This window comes from Sinocyclocheilus grahami, unplaced genomic scaffold, assembly GCF_001515645.1.
Source record: "Sinocyclocheilus grahami isolate Dianchi unplaced genomic scaffold, SAMN03320097.WGS_v1.1 scaffold1430.1, whole genome shotgun sequence".
In the NCBI taxonomy this organism is placed as follows: domain Eukaryota; kingdom Metazoa; phylum Chordata; class Actinopteri; order Cypriniformes; family Cyprinidae; genus Sinocyclocheilus; species Sinocyclocheilus grahami.
The window spans coordinates 94,426-115,085 of record NW_015506609.1 but is presented as its reverse complement, the minus strand read 5'-3'; the positions used below and the strand labels follow the sequence as shown (position 1 = coordinate 115,085).

At 40.2% G+C, this 20,660-nt stretch overlaps 1 protein-coding gene across 1 annotated transcript in view; it reads left to right on the top strand.

The window, feature by feature from the left end:
- Nucleotides 1-20,660, top strand: part of LOC107570237 (disintegrin and metalloproteinase domain-containing protein 19-like) — a 100,751-nt gene that overhangs the window by 48,857 nt on the left and 31,234 nt on the right. The window contains exons 3-4 of the mRNA XM_016256447.1: nucleotides 13,763-13,838; nucleotides 20,473-20,549. Of these exons, the coding sequence (XP_016111933.1) occupies nucleotides 13,763-13,838; nucleotides 20,473-20,549 (153 nt within the window). The remainder of the gene's footprint in view (nucleotides 1-13,762; nucleotides 13,839-20,472; nucleotides 20,550-20,660) is intronic.

Genomic DNA, 20,660 nt, shown 5'->3' with positions numbered 1-20,660 from the left:
GAGAGCTTTAGTGTTTTAGTGTTCTTGAAACCCGGTCTGTATGTGACGGTGAACCGAAATCTGGTGAAGAACAATGCCCACCTGGGGGTTTAGACGTTTAGACGTCTAGCCGAACGCAGATACTCCAAGTTCTTATGATCGGTTAGGATGGTAAATGGGTGAGTGGCCCCCTCCAGCCAGTGCCGCCCTTCCTTGAGCGCTAGTTTCATGGCAAGGAGTTCACGGTTGCCCACGTCGTAGTTCCATTCGGTGGCGCTCAGTTTGCGGGAGAAGAAAGCACATGGGTACAGCTTAGCGCGGGAACCATGACGCTGAGATAGTATAGCGCCTACCCCGGTATTAGAAGCATCGACCTCCACAATGAATGGGTGTTCTGGGTCTGGATGTCGGAGAATAGGAGCAGTGGTGAACCGAGTTTTTAATACGTCGAAGGCCCGACGTGACTCTGGGAACCAAATCAGTCTGGATGTGTGACGTTTGGTCATGGTAGTCAGAGGGGCGGCGATTGAACTGAAGCCCCTGATGAATCGCCTGTAGAAGTTTGCAAACCCCAGGAAACATTGCAATTCCTTGATTGTTTGAGGTTGGGGCCACTCCAACACTGCCTTGACTTTCCTCTCGTCCATGGGGGTAGCTTGACTGATAATATACCAGAGGAACGAGGTGCTTGTTCGGTGAAACTCGCACTTCTCAGCTTTGGCGTAGAGTTGATACTTCATGAGGCGTTTCAGCACAGATCTAACATGGTGGATGTGTTCCTGCAGAGTGTTTGAGTAAATCAGGATATCGTCGATGTACACAATTACCCATCCGACGAGCATGTCCCGGAAGATGTCGTTCATGAACGATTGGAAAACTGAAGGACTGTTTGCCAGGCCGAACGGCATAACCAAATATTCATAGTACCCACTAGTGGTGGAAAACGCAGTCTTCCATTCGTCTCCTTCACGGATGTGAATTAAGTTGTAGGCATTGCGCAGATCTAGTTTGGTGTAGTATTTGGCCTGGCGAAGCTGTTCTAATGCGGCTGGAACTAGGGGCAACGGGTATCGAAACGTAACGGTAATGTCATTCAGGCCGCGGTAATCAATGCATGGCCGCAACCCTCTGTCCTTCTTCTTTACAAAGAAGAACCCGGCTGAGGCAGGAGAAGTTGAGGGTCAAATGAATCCCTTGGATAGTTCCTCGTCAATGTAAAGTTTCATGACCTCAGATTCGGGTTGTGATAATGGGAAGATTCTGCCTCTCGGAGGAGCGGTGCCAGGTATTAAGTCAATAGCACAATCAACAGAATGGTGAGTGGGAAGGTGAGATGCCTTTTTTTTTTGACTGAAGGCGTCGGCGAGGTCTGAGTATTCTGAGGGCAGAGAAAGGTTGTTTGGGACTGGAGCAGGTGATAGAGAGGCATTGCTGAGGGCACGGGTAATTTTTGTCAGGCAATGATCTTGACATTTGACGTCCCAATGAATAATTTGTCCTTCCCTCCAAGAGATGAGTGGATTGTGAGTGCAAAGCCAGGGCAGTCCTAGAATGATAGTGTGATTGGACGAGTGGATGACGAAGAATCGAATGAATTCCGAGTGCAGGGTTCCAACATGTAATTTGACTTTTTCGGTGATGCTTAAAATCCTCCCCTCTCCAAGGGGCCGTCCGTCTAGCGCCTCCACTGCCAGGGGAGAGTTACAAGAGGTAAGTTTTAGTTTGTGGTGCTGAGCGAATTCATATGAGACAAAGTTACCAGCCGCTCCGGAATCTAATAGAGCGGTGGTTGTAATTGTGGTGTCATCAACAAGCAGTTTGACTGGTAATTTTATGCTTGAGGCAGAGGTGGTCATGCGAGTGTTTAGACTCACCGATCGGGAACTGGGTGAGGGACGAACTGGCAGGAAGTCCTCATGTGTCCCGCCTGACCGCAGTAGAGGCACAGTTGATTCTGCATACGGCGTTCCCGTTCCTCGGGGGTGAGGTGAGTGAATCCCAACTGCATGGGTTCGGCTCCGCTGGTAGTTTCAGATGTGAAACGAGGCGTGGCTCGGGTAGAGCATCGAGAGCGGATCAGATTGTCTATTTGGATAGTGAGATCAATGAACTCACCCAGATTTCTTCCCTCATCCCGGCAGGCCAGTTCTGACTGTAACTCTGAGTTCAATCCTCTCCGGAACAAGAGCTTTAGTGTGTCCTCCACCCACACAGTCTGAGCTGCGAGAGTTCGGAAGGACAGAGCGTACTCAGCTGCTGGCCTTCTTCCCTGAGAAAGAGTTAATAATTGGTCACCCGCGCTTCTCCCCTCAGCTGGGTGTTTGAAAACCTTGCAGAACTCTCGAAGGAATGCGTCGAAAGTGGGGAATGCTGACCCGTCCATCCTCCAGACAGCGGTGGCCCAATCCAAGGCTCTCCCGGTGAGTAGTGAGCAGATGAAAGCAATGCGGCTAGAATCTGTGGGGTACAGCGAGGGCTGTTGGTTGACAAAGAGCGAGTACTGAAGTAGGAAGCCCTTGTATTTGGCAGGTTCTCCATCGAATTTCTCAGGGAAAGCAAGTCGTGGGCTGACTGGAGGTGTCTGAGCAGGTGGTGGGTTACTGAGGACAGATGGCGGATTAGAAACGACTCCGGGGTTTGATATGCTGATACCTTGTAGTGCCTTGACAAGCTCCTCAGTCAATGTAAGCCGATTTAACTGGTGCTGATGCATGGCGAGCTGTGAGGCCTGAGCAGAGAGTTCTGTTGATAGTTGTAGGAGCGCTGCTGGATCGCCGGTTGGCGAAGTCTTCTGTTGCATTAGGATATCGTCGATGTACACAATTACCCATCTGACGAGCATGTCCCGGAAGATGTCGTTCATGAACGATTGGAAAACTGAAGGACTGTTTGCCAGGCCGAACGGCATACCCAAATATTCATAGTGCCCACTAATGGTGGAAAATGCAGTCTTCCATTCGTCTCCTTCACGGATGCGAATTAAGTTGTAGGCATTGCGCAGATCTAGTTTGGTGTAGTATTTGGCCTGGCGAAGCTGTTCTAATGTGGCTGGAACTAGGGGCAACGGGTATCGAAACTTAACGGTAATGTCATTCAGGCCGCGGTAATCAATGCATGGCCGCAACACTCCGTCCTTCTTCTTTACAAAGAAGAACCCGGCTGAGGCAGGATAAGTTGAGGGTCGAATTAATCCCTTGGATAGTTCCTCGTCAATGTAAAATTTCATGGCCTCAGATTCGGGTTGTGATAACGGGAAGATTCTGCCTTTCGGAGGAGTGGTGCCAGGTGTTAAGTCAATAGCACAATCAACAGAACAGTGAGTGGGAAGCTGAGACGCCTTTTTTTTTTTGACTGAAGGCGTCGGCGAGGTCTGAGTATTCTGAGGGCAGAGAAAGGTTGTTTGGGACTGGAGCAGGTGATAGAGAGGCATTGCTGAGGGCGCGGATAATTTTTGTCAGGCAATGATCTTGACATTTGACGTCCCACTGAATAATTAGTCCTTCCCTCCAAGAGATGAGTGGATTGTGAGTGCGAAGCCAAGACAGTCCTAGAATGATAGTGTGATTGGGCGAGTGGATGACGAAGAATCGAATGAATTCAGCAGACTGAGCAGAGAGTTCTGTTGATAGTTGTAGGAGCGCTGCTGGATTGCCGGTTGGCGAAGTCTTCTGTTGCGACACATCAGAAGGGTTTGGATCCATTTGCAGTTTATTAAGAATGGTCAGACAATACAGGGTCAAATACCGGCAAGGCAGAACAGTAGAGACAAGGCAGAGGCAGAATCGTGAACCAGGCGAGAGATCGGGGCAGGCAGATAACAATCAGAGAATCAGGAGACAGTCCAAGATCAAAGCATAGAAAACAAACACGGGTATAACGCTCGGAAATGACAGCCGGGGCAAATCAAGACTTCACAAGGAGTTCGTGAAATGGTGCAGCTTATATGTGTGTGTGTAAATGAGATGCAGGTGTAATTGTGTAATCAGTCCCAGGTAAGAGGGATGGTGGGAAATGGAGTCCGAATGGGAGATTGCTAATACTCTGGGGACAGTTCCCTCTGGTGGCGCGGAGGAGGCGGTACGGTAGCCTCCTCTGTAACACTAACTATTTTAGAGGAGCAAAACACACAAAGCAAAACGCATTTTAAAAATGTACAAATAAATTACTTTTATTCACATAAAACAAATGCATTCAAGTCATTGGGAGGCAAATGAAGTGACTTAGCTGGCAACTCCATTCATTATAATTAGACTGATCTAATTTTGTTGAGTCGCAACATGCTGCTTACTTCCAGTACAGACATTGTGCCAGAGGTGGCTCTCTGTTGTCATGACAATCAGCGAGTCTCTTGTTTTTTGTCTGCAGTATATGTTTATTTTTAATGATACTAATTTATGGAAGTGATTTGGACCACAGTCCGCTAATTTTTGACCCCTGCTATTCACTACCTGATTGCCTTCACATTGTTTGCAAAGTCTCATTGCTCTCAGATGAACAATAAAACACACAACAGTCATCTCTCCTGTGTTGAGACCTCAGCTGTTCTTACTGCCGCACTTTCAGTCCAGCATTTTCAAAACTGTAAACACCTTCAGTTTTTCAGACAGGAAGAACAATAAAAGCGGAATACATACAGGTGAAATCTGGTATGTTTCACCATCTTGACCTTGAGCGCAATTATGAGAAGCTCTTTGAGTGTTTAAAATATTCAAAAGAAGCTTGTCACATGTTCCTGTCTTAAAATCTTACTGTAAAAAGGTAGTCAGTCTATACTTGTTTTGAAAGTAAAATAAGCTCAGTGATAACTGCTTGGTCAGTCTTTCACAATCTGAGTAGCCTTGAAAACTGTGAACTTTACTGAAACTAAACTAGATTTTTTTTCTTTTAGCTGTCACCATTTAGTGGGTGGTTGCCTGAGTGTTGCTCTGTGGTTCCAATGATGTTCTAACTGTTTTTTTTACTTGTTGATTTGTGGCTATTAGGGTGTTCTGGGATGTTAGGCGTTGTCAGGAGGTTTATAGGGTGTTCTAGTCAAACCAACCCACCCTCGTTCTTTTTTATATTCTGTTTTGTAGATATGATTCAAATCCCACCTTCAGTGTAAATGTATGGCTTTTTTTCCTCCCTGTGAAAATTTGTCAGTTTGATACTAACAGTAGTAAACACCCCTATTCAACAAAACACACGATTTGGGATATTCATGTCTGTAGGACAAATTGTATTGGATGAGTTATATGTTTAACACTTTCAACTGGGGGTTTGTTGCACACTAAATACTCTACATTTAAGTGAAAAGTGATGCTGCTTTAAGATTTTACACTATGAGAGTCATACTTTAAACTGTATAAACGGTAGTCGGTTACACATCCTGGGTTGTGGTAGATCTTTAGTGGCATATAAGGTTTCATGTTCTGCTAACCAAGTTTCACACCTACTCACATTCAAACAAACATCCTGCACACACCTGTTACTACCCACCGAAACCAAGCAAAAACATAAATGAGGTGCGATTTGCAAAAGTCAGGAAATGAGAAAATAACTGTTATAGACACATATCTAGATGTGAAGTGGATTGAATCTGAGCTTGTTACATGGCTTCTTGCCACTTGAGTAAATAATTAGACATGAAATATTGATTTGAGTTGAAATATTTTATTAGCTCTTTAAACACAAAGATTCCGCAAAGAAAAGCAGTTTCTAACAAACGCTTTTCATATAAATAAAGACAATGACATGAAATGTTATTCAAGAAGAAAGTGTTTTGAAATCTTACCTGTTTATTACCTTAAACCCATTACAGTGTACAACATTTTTTTTTTCTGGCAACAAGACAAACATTCAAAAATATTACTGCAGGCCTACAGTTAATACTGAAGTCCTCTGTTTTCGTTTTACAGTAAATAGTCGATAACTGAGGCGCAAGATGATAGCTTTGCATTTGAATGAAATGAGGTAGAGCGTGGCAGTGTGATATGTGAAATGTGAAAGTAGCACCAGCTACAAATACCCAGATGAGCTGTATGTTATTTTGCTATCGGAGAATGACCTGTCAGAATAAATTTTTCCAGAGAGCCGTGTAATGATTTTTTAACAATTTATATTATTATTGGATACACTTGTTAATAGAAAATGTGATATTGTAAACATTAGCTAAACCCATTCCTGTTTATTTATGCAATAAACCGAAGTGTGATGCATATGTGTGAACAGATAAAGAAATGAATGGTGAATTTTTTTTACGTTAAGTAATGTGTTTTGGAAAGATGTGTGGTCATAAGCTGGCTTTTGCTTATGAGATGGCCTCTCTTTTCAAGCTTGTTCAAGTATGCCTTTCAACTAAGAACTATGAGTAATTTCTTTCTACTGCTGATTGCTGAATTGCACCTGTTTTTCCTCAGAGAAAAACACACACGCATACACATACTGAGACAAGTCCAATTCTTTTTGTTCCTCCAACCCAGCTGTGCATAAAACAAGCACATTAATCTAAGGCGAAGTCCGCTGGACAGTTAACCCAGACTCTGGTTGAAAATAGAAGTGTAATGAGACACACACTCACACTCTCTTATCTCCGCCTGTGCTCAGTGCCTCCTCCACTGCAAACCCTCACCGTTGTTTCTTTATAAGTTGTACTGTGTGCTTCTTCTCTGTCTGATATCCAGAAGAAGAATTGGACCAGTACAGCTTCCTTTTACTTTTTTTCTCTTTAATTTGTCTCTTATTATCTGGGATTGAGCAATCAACATAAACATTGTTATCTTTAAAGGCAGGAAAGGACAACAGAACACATGCACTAGAACATTGACACTAATCACGCTTTGATGTTTGAAGTCTGTGACAAAAAAGTCCTAGATTGTATTGAAAATCAACAATGCTCTTGTATAGCCTTATTTTACTCTTGACACAATATAGCCAATTGCTTTGTCTATTTTCACCCTGCTAATGAAAAATTTCACCACAGAATCAACCATCCTGCATCCCCATGCGACAATCAGTATTGTTTGTGAATGATTAAGAGTGTTTGAATTAATCAGTTGAGTAAACAATTCACTCATTTAGGCATGCGGTCCCTTTTTTTCCCTGAATAAATCAGTGTTTTGAACAAATCCACTGAGTGATTGATTCAATGATTCACTCATTTCGAGGGCTGCAGTCAACCGACTTCAAGCTTATGTTGTTGTCTCTGCATGCTAATCTGGGATAGGAGAAAGTATGTGAACATAAAAAAATTATACACTTTATCTTTAAAAGGAATTGCATAATCTTAGTGGTGCTTGATTCCTTAACAGTCTCACATTTAACGACAAATGCTCGTCTTGCGCTAGCTCGACTTCACGCATTACGTAGTCACATTGGCGGAAATACCAACTAGGGGTCTCGAAATTAATAGTTTCTACAATGCATCGCGATGCAGACAAGGACGATTCGGTATCGGTTCAGTAATAGACCATAACCGATTATAACATATTGATGCTTTTCTGACGTGCTTTGTCGAGGTAGCATACATTAGGCGCATTCGGCTTGAGGCGCTGCTGTTCAGAATGATCAGTGTGTGACATCAAGTACCGCGAGAGCGATAAGAGAGCAGATGGAATGTCTCGGGTTACTTATGTAACCATGGTTCCCTGAGTAGGGAACGAGACACTGCGTCCTCTAGGGGTCGCTATGGGGAACGCCTCGTCACTACCAGTGCGACTATAATATAAATAGGCGCCGGGAGCTACACATCATTCACTTCTTCGTCTGAAGCTTGCGTCCGTAGCATGGTAAGAAACCTAGAGGATGCTACTCAGGGAAAACGAGTTGGTGTTTTTTCAATGTATGCTTCAGACACGGGTCACGACGAGGCGTTCCCCATAGAGACCCCTAGAGGACGCAGTTCGAAGTTCCCATGAAAGGGAACCTCACTTTCGAATCGCTCTTGCAGTTGTTGTGATACACTGATCATTCTGCGCAGCGCCACTTCAAATCGAATGCGCCTAGTGGTGGTGGGAGGCAAGACACGAGTAATTGAAAATGCTCCAACTACTTTAAAAGCCGACATCTGGGCACATTTTGTCTTTTATGAACAGCCTGGTAAGCACGACCTGGAGAAAACACACGCTGTGTGTAAATCATGTCACGCACAATAAAATATGCAGGGGGTAATACCACTAACTTGAGAAACCACGTCAGGTACAGTTCATATATCTGACTGCTTGTATTTATTGACAAAATTGTATACATGCGAAGTAAAACTGAAAATTGAGGATGCAGTGCATCGTCAATGCATTGTGATGCATCGTGATATCAAATTGAACCAAATCGATAACATGATGATCGTAATCGAACCGAACCGTGAGACCAGTGTAGGTTCACACCCCTAATACCAACCCAGTGTTTACAAAGTGAACATGCAAAGAAAGTATAATGCCTTTTACAAAAAGAGGTAAAACAACGATGTTGGGCAAGTTTGAAGTTGGAGGAGAAAATGAGATGGAGTTTTTCGCCCTACCATACCTTTTTGAACCGGACTACACAGATGAAGAACTAACCGCATGTGACCTTTCCAACGTGATTACGTCATGCGTGAATTTTTAGATGTGCATCGCAGAACTAGTGTAAGACGTGCATTTGTGCTTAAAAAGTATATACATTTTGGGATCATGTAGAGCTCTTCGACGCTGCATTGAAACTGCAATTTGGACCTTCAACACATTGGCCACAATTATTTGGAGAAAAATCCTGGAATGTTTTCCTCAAAGACCTTAATTTCTTTGCGACTGAAGACAGAAAGACTTGAACATCTTGGATGACATGGGGGTGAGTAAATTATCAGGAATTTTTTATTCTGGAAGTGAACTAATCCTTTAATGTCAGTTATCACTAGGGATGTAACGATTACCGGTTTTACGATAAATCATGATAAAATGCCCTGACGGTTAGTATTATCGTTTAAAATTTAATTATCATCAAAACCGTGTTTGATTATTGCGATTTTGAAAACTCGCGGTAAATCCTGTCCAGCCAGCATCAGTCTGACACAGAAGCAGCATGCAATGTTGTTGTTGTTTTTTTTTTGCACGAGACGAAATGGCAGGAAAGCAGTGACAGCGCTCGGGAGATTTTTCAGCCATCTAAGAGAACCAAATCGGAGGTCTGGTCATATTTTGGCTTTTACAAGTGTCCTGAAGGCAATTTAATCGAGGATGGTCACCCCCCACTGTTATATAGCGAATGCAAGGTAACTTTTACCTCAATACCAAAACTAACTGGGCAAATAATTGGACAAAAAATATTGATTAGAAATTAAATATTTCGTTATCTCACTTGTAATTAACGCAAAGCTTCCACGAAGAAAAGTTCTCAGCAAGTGGCTTTGAGCCAAGACGAACGAACGTTCAAACTATAAGGTTGCCATTTAAGGGATAATGTATTGTATATTCATAGTTAACTTATTACACAGCTTTTTTTTGTTTACCTCTAATAATATATAAATATGGGGACATGAAACATTGAATTGAGATTAATGTTTTAAAATCTTACCCGTTTATAAATCCATTATGAACTTATGTTAATTTAATGTTTATGCTAAAAAAAAAGTGCATACAGCTGCTAATTGTGTTTGTTGTTTGTTGATTTTCAAATATAAAACTTATTGAAATGTTTTCAGTGTGTGTATTAGTTCTTTTTGAACATTTTAATCTCATTTTAACAAAACCGTGATAATATTGATAACCGTGATAACTTTGGTCACTATAATCGTGATATGAAATTTTCATACCATTACATCCCTAATTATCACAGAAAAAAAATCACAGATTATTGATCACCCTGATTCAAAATTCACGAAACATTATGTTATGAGACAAGTAAAAAAAAGATTTGCCTACTGACTTTGTGTAAAATTATATCTAATCTTTAAATTTTGTTGTGAAGACGAGTTGACATACTGTGACTAATGGTAAAGCACTGTTTACATAGAGCAAACTTCACTGACAGGATTTATGTAGGAAATGCATAACAAGAAGTTCATCCACCTAGACGAGTGTTCCCAGTTCAAGAAATCACGATTTAAACAACTTTACATTTAATTACCTCCAGTGCTTAAGTTGTTTTAAACCCACAACATTCCTTTAACTCAGATATACAAACATTACTGTCCATTGACTCTCATGCTAAACTGAATACATGTCTGGCAAACACAAAAATTGGTACTTATTGAACATAATGCTCAGAGTAACAAAGCTTACCTGTCTAAAAGGAACAACATAATTTTATTCTGGAGATTTAAAGGGGTCATATGATGCGATTTTAAGTTTTCCTTTCTCTTTGGAGTGTTACAAGCTGATTGTGCAGAGATAAGATCCCTGAAGTTGCAAAGACTAAAGTCTCAAAACCAAAGAGATATTCTTTATCAAAGTTCTTCATAACTGTGTCTGTCATGCAACTCTGTTCCCCTTTCAGGCTTGAACTGATGGTAAAACTAATGACATTATTTACTGTCTTTACATTTATTCTGAAAGATGACGCTCGTGATTATGGTAAGGGGCTTTACATTTCCGACGAGTGCTGGCGGTGTTCGGCCAATCACAATGTACTGGGTCAGCTGGCCTATCAGAGCAGACTGCGCTTGTCGGAAGGAGGGGGGTTTGTAGAAAACGAAGAGTTTGAGAGAGGCGGGGCATAGAGGACCTACAATAATGTACAGTATTTGAAAAATAATGTGTTTTTGAACATTAAAGCATGTCAACATATTCTGTTACACCAAATACACCAAATAATGATCTTTAAAAAAGCATCATATGACCCCTTTAAACATCAAAGTAAATCTGTCCATGAAAGTTATTTGAACACAATTGCACAAAAAAACACTAACGTATCGACATGCAAGGCCTAAGTGAGCTGTAAATGTCAGAGGGTTTTAGCCTGCAGGTTCTTTTAACAGTTAGGATCAGCATTCTGCTGGTTAAAATAGGTGTTAGATCAACACATACGTTGTAGTTCCCAGCATAAACTAAAACAATTACTCATGCTATATTAATACTCATATTAACTTCTGTCTTTTCCCCCCACAACCCACAGATGTTTGCCACTGTGTCAGTGTGGCTGAGCACAGAAGAGGTAATGAGTGTGTAGCTAAGAGCAGTGATTTGCTTGAGTGGTTAGTGTTTATGTATGGATGTGAGCTTTGCTAATAGGTAGGTTTGTTTTGTTTGTTGATTGTAATACAGAAAGAGAGTGCATTTTTCACTATGCTGTAAAACGTGTTTACCTTTTAAATGGTGGTAATTTTAAGTACAGGGTGATGGACCAAAGGAGAAGTTCAGCACAGTGAGGGTTTGTGGCATTTATGAAGCACTTTTCAATCCTTGTAGAGTTATTATAGCTGGAGTTTGGGGAATTGGGGTCTCATAAAGTGTGAAAATCATAGAGGTAATTTATGAATGCACAGATAATGGTGCTCTCTCAGTAATAATACACAAATCAAACTGCCAGCTGTGTTCTCTCTTTGAAATGTTATGGATACGCACGTACACACACAACAGTCTCCTCCGTCTCAGCGGCGCTCTCTACACCAACTTTAGATTGAAAATGTGCCATCATTTCATTCTTGTCGGATGCGAAAGGTCATCGCTCTGATTCGCTGCATGTTTCGAGATTTTCTTTTTTTCCTAGCCTATTCCTCGCTCCTCAGCAGCTCTTTGCAAAATTGTGGTCCTAATGACTCACCTCTTCTGTTTTGATGGAATTGCCATGTTAGAGTTTCACCCCAAAAAGCATTCACAAAGGGATATTAAATTGAGATCAAAGAATGTCTTTCACACAGATGTTTCTTAAGGTTAGTCTCTATGCTCTCACTATAGCTTCTATATAGGTTGCCTGTCATATTAGTGGCCTGAAAAGTATCACTTACTTCTATTCGAACACTAATTCAAACGTGAAAAAGAGAAGGGCATTAAACACCATAATTGTTTAGTCTCTGGAGTTGTGTGTCAATGTTGAAGTGTAATTTTAATTTCAGTGTCCAGAGACTTTCTTAGTTTATGCAGCGATAATTTACTGTAAGCTGCACATGCCATTTAACTCATTCAAATGTGAATACATTGCACTGTGGTGCTTTCAAGTTTGAGCAGTTTGACTTGTCTACTTATGGGTTTTGGACAATATAGCCATTTCCCAAAAGCATAGTTAGCCAACTATTAGTTCTGTCGATACCAACATTGATCAACTAATTGGTGTTTCCCGAATCCATAGTTCTAAAGAGTTGCAAACAGCATTGCAAAGTTGTGTAAATGGAATTTCAGCTCTCGACCATAGTTTCCTGTTAGTATGGATCATGCAGAGACATTTATAAGTGATCTATTTTCCTAAAAGTGTAAGCTTTGGCTCAACCAGTGGTGTGTGGTTGTGGCACAAGTCTGACAAACATACTCTCATGGCAATTCATAACTGTATTAAAATAATTACTTTTTTTTATTATGAGATCGGGTTGGTCTAATCAAATGCAGACAGGGAGTGTGTTATAGAATGTATGCTTTAAAGTCATTATTTTTGCAATTCTGTTTCAGTGACTCTAGTGGCTATGAAATAACACACTTCATCGTTTGGTTGAGGAAATGCTGCATGTGCTGTGGACTGCAGTCATGCTCCATAATCTGAGAGCCAGTGGCACACAAAATGTAACGACTTGACTTTATGGTTATAAATGTTGTAGTGGCTCGGTGCATGTGTGTTTGTGTGAGTGTTGTTATGTGTGCATGTCCTGATGGATAGACTAGATTACAGAGTCAGTCCTCACATCCTGCACACCCTTTGCTCTAATCATAGCCTCCCTCTCTGACAAGATCATGGCTCTGACCCCCAGCCCTTTCCAACGCCACACAATAACACTCCAGCTAAAGCCTGGCCTCTTATCAGCCTGGTATCTCCTGATAGAGGACAGCATGATGAAGAAAGATTCACTTCTTGAAGGAATGATGGAATAGAGCAGGACTGATGGCTAGTTGAGATCATATGTTTTTATTTTCTCTCATTGAGCCAGTGCTTTGAATCATGTGAGGCTTTTACAGGAAAATGACATCTGCCATCTGAATGGGAGCATAATTTTTAATGATTCAGAGAGTCTGTGATTAAAATGATGTTCATGTGAACAAACATGTGTAATAGCTATATGATTTATCAATACCATATTGGTTTCTGTAGACTAGAAATGTATTGGAATCAGTCTATACATAGAAATAAATATAGACAGTCTATATATAGAAATTATTCTAATTTGCTGATTTGGTGCTCCAAAAAAAATCTCTGATGAGTAGAAAGAACAACATTGATTTTAAATAGAAACCTGTTGTAGCAACATAAATGTACTGTCACTTTTGATGAATTTGTTTCGTCCTTGCTTGAATAAAAGTATTCAGAAAAGCTCTTACTGAACTTAAACTTTTGAATGGTAGTGTATCATCCTATATTGAATAATACATTTTGGAGTTTTACATTTAGATTACTTTGTTGTTTTTTAATGCTCACTTACAGTAAATACAAATGATTTGAAACACTGTTAAATATAATATATAGCAAACTTAAAATGAATATCCATTTTTCATCCTGTGCATTATGATTGTGTAGTTAGTTCAACCCTGTAACATGTATAGAAACATCTTTTCTCTGTATCTCAATGTGCAAAGCATTGCTTGAAAAGGCAAAGTATTGCTATTGAAATGGCATAAACCTCCGCCAAATGTGTATGTGTGTGTAGTGATATCACAGTGACAGCTTGTTTTTTTCATTTTGTCTCTCTTAGGGAGCTCCTGGGTCACGACTTCACTGAAACTCACTACGAGAATGGCCTCCCTGTCACCCAAACCAGCAGTCACACTGTAAGCAGGACTGAGACCTCTGTGTGTGTGTGTGTGTGTGTGTGTGTGTGTGTGTGTGTGTGTGTGTGCGTGTGTGTGTGCTTGTCTTTGTTCCTCTATGTCTCTGCTTTTCTCAGTTCTCATATTTCAGTTTCATTGTGTTGCTTGACATGTAAAGCTTGATTTATATTTTTACAACAGAATGTTAAAAACCTAAATGTTATTTTAGCATGTCAATTAAACTCATTTGTTTAGAATTAACTTAGAATTATCACTATTCTAAGACATTAAATTATCTAATGAGTATATCATGTAATGAGTCATGTGCCATGAGCAGTTAAATGAAATAAAAAAAAAAACTAAAAGATTGATAGCCCTAATTTATAAATAATTTGTTTAGGAGTGTATCTCACAAAACAAATATCAGTCATATTTTCTCCCAAAGTAAAAAAATAAATAAAATTTGACACTATAAATCAATGATGACTTTTTGCATTGTGACATCGTCATGACAGTTAAACACATTTCCCCTCAAAAGTTTCATTACTGTAATGCATTTTACTTTAGCAATGTAAAAATGTATATGCTTGGTACTCAGATTTTTTTATATTCTACTTACTGCAATACAGTAATTTTTACTGCATAAAATACTGCAATATAACAGCAATGTTTAGTTCAGTTTTTACAGTCAGCTATCAATCTTGTGCTATCTCTGTCTTTCTCACATGTGAGAACATGAGAAGGCTTATTAATGTACTTGAACACTCAAATCACAAATAAACACCCTTATACAATGTAGCCAGTAAACAGTCTAATGCTGCCAGTAGGGATATTTTTGTCATGAATAATTCTTTCCTTATTTCCAATTCCTGCAAAACATTCAGTTAACGGGCAAAGAAGACTCAGGAGGTTCCATTACAATATATTTTAGCTGCAGAAGGCAGATTTTATACAGATAATGTATTGCTAAATCTTGCAGAAAGTTGTGACTTGTCACTTATGTGCTTCCTCTGAATGTGGTTGAGATGTGAAGTGCTGGGTTCAATCAAGGATGAGAGCGACTCGATATCAAAAAGTGGGACTCGGAATATAAGACAAAATTGCTTGATTTTTCACGCTGCCTGTTCAGTGCAAAACAGTCTTGTTTGGCTCCACGCATCCCCAAAATCCAACTTATTGATTAGCCAGGAAAGGATACAAAACCACAAGCGAATTTCTTCAGCCGTAAACCGCCTTTCCAGACTGTTATGAAGGATCCCAAATCCACTTGCAGTCCCTGCACAAGCTCTGAGCTTTGTAATTGGGTTTCCATCACTTGGCAAGGGTTGATGGGAGTGAAGTCACACCCCTGATTATTTTTGAGCCCTTTTAACAGCTTCCAGCTGCCCCCTTGAGTGAGCAGCACAGGATGGCCATACAGCTCACCATTGGGCGCAAACACACAAAGAGCTTTTGAAGGGAATGAGCAGTTCGCTTTAGTTACCGCAGAGATCACAGCACCCCTCTCGCTCCATGTTGTGATAGACGAAGTAATTCAATCTAGGGAAAATCGCAGAGGATTTCTCCTTCTTCTATCTTTCTTTGACTACCAGCATCTGAAAAGAAAAATATGACAGAAGGGACTGATCCCTAAGCCAGCTGGTTAACAATCAGGTTGGAATTTTCCCCCTTTAGTAACACCACACACACACACACACACACACACACACACACACACTCAAAGAGGTTTAATTAGCATTGTATTTATAACTTCATAAAAAAGTCATTAAGCAAACCTTAGTCCTATCAAATCAAAGAAAATCAAATATTCATGAGTCCTACAGTGGGAAGATTAAACTGTCAGTGTGCAGGCTTCACATTATAGCAAATCAGTTTTATGTCTTAGTTCCAGTTATTGGAAATGAAAATATTCCCTATGGTTGTAATGATGGCATGGAATGGATCTGTGAATAAATGGTGTGCAATTTTGATCTGCTGACAACAATAGAGACAAAGAGGAAGCACTGACAGGAAAAAGAGGAAGTACTGCTGCTGATTTCAGTCACAACACCCACCCGCACACTTAGTCACACTTAGTAGTAAGCAGGGCCGTATACAGACATTTTGAGGGGCAGTGGCCCAAAACCAAAAAAGGGGCACTAGGAGGGTGGGTGCTTGTTAATACAAATATCCAGTTGTTACATATATACAATTAAAAGAGAAGACAGCACACTCTGTAATAATTTCAGACTTTATTGTAGATGTGTTGATAAGAGTGGGCTCTCCCTCACTCTCTGAGCCTGCTTCTGCCTCATCTTCAATGGAAGTAGGGGAGAGTGGGGTAAGTTGAGCCAGTGGGTAGTTGACCAGCCACCTGTATCTTGGCAACTGTACACTTTTACTATCATGTGACCATGTATTTTGGAACCACCAATCATTTATGCCAGACTGTGAAAAGGAGAAACACATGAGAGGAGTGGAAGGCACCCATTTGCTTTAAAAACTTGTTTTGGCTTGTTAAAATAAAATTTGAGCATAACAGATGATATGGTTGTTACATCAAAGCAAATTTATCCAGGTCTAAACATATTTATGATACATAGGTGATTTAGCAACATATAAAACAATGCAAATCATTTAGCTAAATATTAGCCTGAACTGGTAAGCTACAGTAGCTATTTTGTCCAAAATGGCAGCTATGGGGCAAAGTGAGACAAATGTTGTGGGGTAAATTGAGTCAGCATTTTAACTTACCCCACCATAAGGCACTGTAGTTAAGTTAAATATCTGAATTATAAACTGGTATTTTAATGTGATATTATTGGTTTAGTTTATCATAATGTATATACATATTATTTGTAGTTTATTTGATATATCACACATATCTTTCCACCTGTAGTCCCTACCCTAATGGCCAACAAACTTAGTCTGTTTTTTATGGCGTTATTTTAATGACAGATGTCGAGAGCGCATTATTGTAGCGCGGAAGCACATTAATATATTGCGCGAGCTCGAATCTCTCCGCTCTCACACGGATTTCCTTTGCTCTCGCCCAGAGAGAGTGCGCACACTTAAAACGTGTCTCTCCTCTCACTCAAATAGTGTCCTGTGCACTCTCAAATCTTTCTATGCTCATGCACTATAGATATGAATTATTTTCGCACCTGAATTAAACGTCAAAAGTAATGCACTTTTAAAAAGTAGTCTCAAAACAGATTTGTGCAGGGCCTTTCCTTGATTTTTTTTATTGTTGTATTTTTGTTTTAACAAACTTATTGTAGCTACTTTGTTTTACTATATCTCTTTTAGGTTTGTATTTTGATCTTTTCTGCGAATGCACATATGCACCTCTTTGTAACGTAGGCTACTTTGTATACACCGTTTTAAAAGGTGCTATATAAATAAAGCTTTAACCAATCAGACCTCCACAACTGACCGATGAAAATACTACTTGAAATCTAATTGGCTGAGTGAACTGAACCTGGAATTCTGTTGACAATCAAAGATGGATCTTTAACTTCTTTCCTGTTTAATAATATTTAGCAATGTTAATGAAATGTAGCCTTTAGACATGGCTAGGAATTGGGTGCTTGGATGATTAGTACATATAACCACTGTCCAACTCTGTCACGGTGCGTGAGGATAGAGGAAGCGAGGACTCAAGTGCAGGAGGAATGGTTCTCTCTTTAATAATAAAATGAAACAAAAACAAACTCAAACCCCCCCGAAGGGGAAAAACAGACAGGCAGGCTCGAAACTGCACTACATGCAGACATAACACGCACAATGAAAAACAACAGATCAGCCCAGGATTACAGACACCAGGAGAATAAATGGGAAACCAACCGAGGAGGCTAACGAGGGAGACACAGGTGGAGCAACTTAAATTAGCCTGAACTGGTAAGCTACAGTAGCTATTTTGTCCAAAATGGCAGCTATGGGGCAAAGTGAGACAAATGTTGTGGGGTAAATTGAGTCAGCATTTTAACTTACCCCACCATAAGGCACTGTAGTTAAGTTAAATATCTGAATTATAAACTGGTATTTTAATGTGATATTATTGGTTTAGTTTATCATAATGTATATACATATTATTTGTAGTTTATTTGATATATCACACATATCTTTCCACCTGTAGTCCCTACCCTAATGGCCAACAAACTTAGTCTGTTTTTTATGGCGTTATTTTAATGACAGATGTCGAGAGCGCATTATTGTAGCGCGGAAGCACATTAATATATTGCGCGAGCTCGAATCTCTCCGCTCTCACACGGATTTCCTTTGCTCTCGCCCAGAGAGAGTGCGCACACTTAAAACGTGTCTCTCCTCTCACTCAAATAGTGTCCTGTGCACTCTCAAATCTTTCTATGCTCATGCACTATAGATATGAATTATTTTCGCACCTGAATTAAACGTCAAAAGTAATGCACTTTTAAAAAGTAGTCTCAAAACAGATTTGTGCAGGGCCTTTCCTTGATTTTTTTTATTGTTGTATTTTTGTTTTAACAAACTTATTGTAGCTACTTTGTTTTACTATATCTCTTTTAGGTTTGTATTTTGATCTTTTCTGCGAATGCACATATGCACCTCTTTGTAACGTAGGCTACTTTGTATACACCGTTTTAAAAGGTGCTATATAAATAAAGCTTTAACCAATCAGACCTCCACAACTGACCGATGAAAATACTACTTGAAATCTAATTGGCTGAGTGAACTGAACCTGGAATTCTGTTGACAATCAAAGATGGATCTTTAACTTCTTTCCTGTTTAATAATATTTAGCAATGTTAATGAAATGTAGCCTTTAGACATGGCTAGGAATTGGGTGCTTGGATGATTAGTACATATAACCACTGTCCAACTCTGTCACGGTGCGTGAGGATAGAGGAAGCGAGGACTCAAGTGCAGGAGGAATGGTTCTCTCTTTAATAATAAAATGAAACAAAAACAAACTCAAACCCCCCCGAAGGGGAAAAACAGACAGGCAGGCTCGAAACTGCACTACATGCAGACATAACACGCACAATGAAAAACAACAGATCAGCCCAGGATTACAGACACCAGGAGAATAAATGGGAAACCAACCGAGGAGGCTAACGAGGGAGACACAGGTGGAGCAACTTAAACAATAATGAGGTAACAAGATGGACGGGGCAAGACAATAGACAGGAGAGAGCACATGGCAACAAACAAACACAACACAAGCCATGTGCTCACAGAAAACAGTCATCTGGTGGCCATCCTGGGCACACCCGCTGAAGACTGTGACAAACTTGTTGGTGGTCTCTGAGCAAGTTATCTAAAAACAACATATTATAGCCTATGGCTCTAAAGACTTCATATAAAACATCAATGTTATGTCATAATATGTCAGATACCTCAACTGAATTTAAAATCATTGCAATAAATTCTCAGTTGGTATGATGGCAATAATAAGTAACAACTCCTCAAATCAACATCAAATGTAAAAATAGATGTAAATGATGCAAGATATAATACAATAAATGCTCTAATAGCATCACTGTTTGGACATTTATTGGGAGATATTTTGTTTTCAGTTCTGAATTGTTGGGGGGTTTTTTTCATGAAAATCCACCTAATATTAGCTACACATTCAATGGCACTCTCTTCTAAACAGTGAATATACAGTTATATGACAGTTACATGTAATTACATTGTCTGCAAATGCATTAAACCCATAGAATAGAATGTAGTAATGTTATGGCAAATATGAAAAATTCATTATAGTGTTATATTTGGTCTCCAAATCAAAAGTATAGGTTTAGGGAATAGTGCATCTGACCCATATCTAAATAGTTCTGTCTTAAATCATAAGATTTAAGATTCAGGTGCGAAAATAATTAATATCTATAGTGCATGAGCACAGAGATATTTGAGAGTGCACAGGACACAGTTTGAGTGAGAGGAGAGACACGTTTTAAGTGCACGCACTCTCTCCGGGCGAGAGTAGCGTGTATCTGAGCGAGAGTGTTCGGTTTTGTGCGAGAGCAAAGGAAATCCGCGCACGAGCGGTAACAGAGCTGGGGTGATGGGGGGATTGGTGAGAGGGGCAACTCAGCCGATGAGGGCAAAGTGGCAGTGGCTCTAGCCACCGGGCCACCCCCCCTGTGCACGGCCCTGGTAGTAGGTCATCCAGGTACTAGTAGAGAAGTAGATATATTTTGGAAGCAGGGATTGTCAAGCGTTGTCTTCGGAGACTGTTGATTTGTGTCTGTGGTGCTTGACCATCCCTCTTTTGCTTCCTGTCTGCTTAAATAAATGAACTAATTTCACGGTCTGACCGTTCATATAAGCCTTTTGAATAGCTGAAAGAATATCACTTATACGTAGTTTGGATCTGTTTCAGTAGAGTGAAATGGAGCGATTATTTTCCAAATGTTAACTGTAAACTCCGGAAGTTTTTTGGAGCTTAAATCAAAAAGAGGCAGACTAATTAAGTCCAATAAACCTGAAAGCCAAAAATTTAACAAATGTAATTGTGATTTACAGATGTAGTCTTTTTACTACTAATTAGATATCTGTTCCATTAACTGGGGTTTGCCCATTTTATGAACAACATTAACTCCGCAGCCTGTCTCTTGAGCAAACTGCTCCCTCTTATCTCGTTTTTCTTTGCCCTGCCTCCAGTAATCTCTTTCTCTTCTTCCATCTCCAGGATCATTGCTTCTATCACGGGAGGGTCAGAGGTCATGCTGAATCTTGGGTCGCTCTGAGCACATGTTTGGGAATGAGGTATGTCATGTCTTGTGTAATTGGATTCTCTTCAGACACAATACGCTCATTTCATTCGGTCACATGTCTTAGGAAGGCTAAAATGCCACGCAGCTTAGTGTGATAAGGATG